General features: G+C 48.4%; 1 protein-coding gene across 2 annotated transcripts; it reads right to left on the bottom strand.

Moving 5' to 3' along the window:
- Positions 1-7: 7 nt before the first annotated feature.
- LOC308483896 (uncharacterized protein) lies at positions 8-1046 on the bottom strand. 2 transcript variants are annotated; one of them, XM_081018201.1, is made up of 4 exons: positions 891-1046; positions 623-737; positions 375-511; positions 8-189 (listed from the first exon to the last, which is right to left on the bottom strand). In XM_081018201.1, exons 1-4 carry the CDS (start codon positions 968-970, stop codon positions 66-68), a joined length of 456 nt encoding a protein of 151 aa, XP_080874327.1. In that variant the 5' UTR covers positions 971-1046; the 3' UTR covers positions 8-65. The 2 variants fall into 2 exon arrangements, with proteins under 2 accessions (XP_080874327.1, XP_080874326.1); XM_081018200.1 differs by having other exon boundaries at positions 375-737.
- Positions 1047-4243: the final 3197 nt, after the last annotated feature.

Below are 4243 nucleotides of genomic sequence, written 5' to 3'. Positions count from 1 at the left end.
AGTCCGATCCCGTGCCTTCAGCTCCGTTTGCCAGACCACTGGGGAAGGTCACCGCGTTCTTCCTCTTACCTCACCATGGCAGACAACCCCTGGCTGAAAGTCTCCCGGCAGAAAAGTTGGTCAACGATGGCCGCCTCCACTTGCTCTCCAGTGGTGCCAAGAAGGAGGTGCAGAACTTCCTTAGCCCCTCTGGAACCAAAGCAAGACCAGTTTTACCAGGAGGGTCATTGGCACACACTCAAATTCTTTCCCCGTCCTTCCTCCCTAGCAGCCGCCTGAAGGAGAGCCTCCCTTGGAAAACCAAGCTGGACTGGAAACCCCCCGAGGTTGAAGGGGAAAGGACTTCATTGGTCCCTTTGCATCACACTACTCACCCGAGGAATTCCTGATCATAGTGGAAGTTGATAACCATCCCCAGGAGAGCGATCAGCAGCTGTGGGAAGTTGTGGCGCACAGCTGCCTTGTAGTCCTCCATCCTGAGGATGGCGTGTAACAGGCTGGTGAGATGTTGCTGGAAGAGAGAGGGGTGCAAGTCACTTTCTCTGCTTTTCTGCAGAATACAGGAACCCCTCGATATTACCCTGGGAAGAAGGAAGCCAGAAAGCAGGTGGTTGGTCCTTACCACTTTGGTGGCAGATTCCACCAAGGGGCTTTGGTAAATCTGCTTGGCCATGAGATGGATTAGCTTTTCTGGATCGGACGATGCTAAAACCTCCTTCCAAACTCTCTCAAAGTCTCTGTGAATGCAAAAACAAAAGCAATGGTCAGATTCAAGCCTTCTGCTTGCTGCCATGCTCCAGAGAGAGAAAATGGCAGCAAGGGCTTTCTGAGCAAGCCCTGCAGCTTGCCAACTTTCCCCTTAGCCCAGTACAACCTGGAGGGCTCCATACCCGAAGAGAAACTGGAGGAGATATTGCACCACTTTCGCCAGGTGGTGGTGCGACAAGATGGACAACGAGAAGACGGCCATACTTCTGCCTTCCGCTGTAGGCCCCTGGCTGATCTTACAGAAGGCCTCCAGCAGCACCTTCACCTGTCAGAGAAAAGGAGAGAGTTGCTTGGAGAGTACAAGGAAGCGGGGCTGTCTGCAGGCGGGATCCCTCCATCCCTCATTGAAAGAGGGACCCTTGACCTGTGCCACCACAGCCTCTTCCTTCCAAGGTACCACTCAGGGTCCTGGGGAGTATTGGACCCAGGCAGCTCCAGGGCGCCAGAAGGAGGAGAATTCCCCATTCCTGAACCCATGTTTCTCAGGACCCTCGGCTGAGGTTCTTGTCCTGACATTGCCAGGCCCCTCTCAACTAACATGTGTCCTGGCCACCCAATGGCATGAGGTGGCCTCCCCTACACCAAGCAGAGAATCTTCTTCTCTCCTACCTTTGCAGACGCCTTACCTCCACTTTTGTGCCGCCAAACTGCTTGATGAAATCTTGCAGTAAGTGGGAGATATCCAGTGGGTTGAAGCTGCTCTCGACAACCAGGTCTCTGGCCAGGAAGCACATGGCCTCCAAGAGCTGCTCCGCAGGGAGAAAGGCGCCAAAGACCCGAAGCGAGAGAGGAAGGTCAGAGATGCCCACAGGGCAGGGCTGGGGAGCAGAAAGCCCAGGTGCTGCCTCTGCAGAACCCAGAACATGTGGCTTGAGAGACAGCGACTTACCCTGGCAAGAGGGTAACAATTATTCACGAACAGTTCAGGAACCGGTCCTCCGGTGGATTTGAGGACCTTCTCAGCTCTGGGGATAAGTATTTGGTTCCTTAACGTTCCTGCCAGTGTCTCTGCAAAGGAAAGCCAAAGGGTTAGTTTGGGTCTTGCTCACCCCCACCCCATGCTGGGATGCATTCTTCCAGTCTTACCTTCGTTGTGCCGCAGGATGGGCAGAAGATGGCAGAGAGCCTTTGCTGCCCTCTGCCTGCTCTCCGGGTCTTGATCCAGTGCACAAAGACAGGAAATCGCCACCAGTTGGCCAAGGGAGGGTGCAGGAAGTGCTTCCGATGGCTGAGAAGAAACCCAGAGAAGGGACTGATAAGAGAAGTAACCCATCACCATTTTTCCTATAACATTTTTATTAAATCTTCCAAACATTCCAAAACATTTAGCATCCTCTACAGAAAAAAAATGATTTCTTTTTGACTTCCCACCCCTCTTTTCCTAATGTTTGCTTTTTTTCTTCTTTTCTCAGCCGTCTAACTCACTATGGCCCAGCCTTTGGAATGCAGAGGCCTGGCCGGCAAGAGCTGTGCAGCCGAAGCGTGCCGGACGTCAGGCTTATCTGAGCAATAAATCAATCTGCTGAAGAAAAGAACTCACCAAGGTCACCAAAATAAAACTTTGCCACACCAAGTTCAGATACCTAGGGGTACAAATAACCAGAAACCTCAATAAATTGTACCTCCACAACTACAAGCCCCTGTGGCGACAAATTAACAAAGACCTAAAGAGATGGAATAACATGAATTTCACTCTCTCAGACAAAATAGCCATGATCAAAATGATCACCCTCCCAAAACTAACCTACCTATTCCAAACCCTCCCAATCTGGATCCCCCCAACCCAACTCCGCAGTTGGCAGAGAAAACTACACTCTTTTATCTTCTCACATAAAAAACCAAGAATAAGCTCCAAATACCTGCACCTCCCCACCTCAGAAGGAGGATGGGGAATCCCCAACATAGAAGCATATTACATTGCCAACCAAATACGCCATATAATCCCATATATACCCGAAGATGAGACAAAACAATGGGTAAACCTAGAGAGGGACACAATTGAAAATACCTGCACCACAGCATACCCACTCCTCCCAAACAAACTAAAGAAAACAGGAGAAGCCTGTGAGCGTGGGATTCGGCGGGCACCTTTTGCGCCTCCCTTACTCGCGGGGAAACTCGGTTTCGGGGATCCGGAGCAAAGTGGGGTGAGCGGCGCGGTGCTTCGAATCGTCTGCTTCTTCCACGGAGCGAAGCCGCATAGCTGTGGCCGGAGAGCACTGACTTTTTCCTGTGGACAATTTGACTTCAAAGTAACTATCCGTGAGTAGAGCGGAAGAGGGAGAATTGGACTTTAAAAGTTTAATTTGGCATCGAAACGGGGGAGGTTCAAGACAGGAAGTCCGCCTTCCCCATTTGTAAATAGACGGAAGCAATAAGGCTGCAAGCTAAAGTCTTGGAAAGCCTTTTGTAAAAGACTAAATTTCCATCGGAAAAGAGTATAAAAACCCCCCCTTGGTGGCAGGAGAAGGGGGGGGGAAGTTGTGGACAGAGTATACCTGCAGGAGAGAGTGATGAGAGTAAAAATACTGCCGCTCTGACCCTGGAAATGGGCTGCTAGCAGGACCGACGTTTTGGAATGTTCATTGACAGCGCTTAGAACGTTCTTTGACAGCTAGCAAAATAAGAGAAATACATTGTTTCTATTGTCTCCGGCTGTTACTAAAAAGGAGTAAAAGTAACTGAAAAATTGAAAATAACTCCGGATTTGTGTTTGAAAGAGGATACTAATTGACTATTACAAATAGAAACTGTTTCTCCCTAGTGGAAGTCTTTAAAATTGGTTGCTTTATAAGAGCTGGGCTAGGGGAATTTCCAGTCACAAGATAAGAAACCGTGAGACTTTGGGACTGACCTTGAATTTGTTAAGTGTTATGGCAAATGAAAAGGGAAAAACAGAACAGCCAGCAGCTGGGGGAACATTGAGATCCGGTAAGTCTTGGCAGCAACCCAGGAGAGCTTCAACATCAGGCCCCTCTGCCTCTTCTGCGGCTGCTGTTTCTGCATAAGTACATTTAAAATCAAAAGGAATGTCGACAGAAGAGGCTCTAGCAGTTGCATTAAGTAAGATAAATAATTCACTGGAACAGCTTAATAAGAAAGTGGATACTGCAACTAATAAAATTGTTTTAAATACAGAAAGTATAAATAACTTGGGACAAAAGGTGAACACCAATACAGAATCCATTCAGAAATTGATACAGGAATCTACTTTGACACGGCAGACTGCGGAGGAAGCTAGGGAGAAGGCAGCTGCAGCTGATTGTAAAGTAACTCAATTGGAGAAATAGGTAGTTCCAATCCTACAGAGGCAACTTGATGAACACAAGGTGACTCTTGCTATGATTGAACTTAAAGAAAAACAGACAAATTTGAGGATTAGAGCCATACCGGAATTGGAGAAGGAAAGCTTGATAGATTTTCTTACACAGGAATTTGCTGATTTTTGGGAATTGGACTTGGGTCAAGAAGAGTT

This window comes from Podarcis pityusensis, assembly GCF_964106645.2.
Source record: "Podarcis pityusensis genome assembly, chromosome: 8".
NCBI lineage: Eukaryota > Metazoa > Chordata > Lepidosauria > Squamata > Lacertidae > Podarcis > Podarcis pityusensis.
The sequence above is the reverse complement of the archived record's forward strand: the minus strand, read 5'-3'. Positions and strand labels throughout refer to the sequence as shown.

Bases quoted from the DNA above. Each gene is read 5' to 3' on its own strand.
- LOC308483896 (XM_081018200.1), bottom strand. From the start codon at position 970: ATGGCCGTCTTCTCGTTGTCCATCTTGTCGCACCACCACCTGGCGAAA. The intron at 738-890 runs GTATGGAGCCCT...TTGCATTCACAG, and splicing joins CTCCTCCAGTTTCTCTTCGG to AGACTTTGAGAGAGTTTGGA. The intron at 190-374 runs GTGAGTAGTGTG...CTTTGGTTCCAG, and splicing joins TATGATCAGGAATTCCTCGG to AGGGGCTAAGGAAGTTCTGC.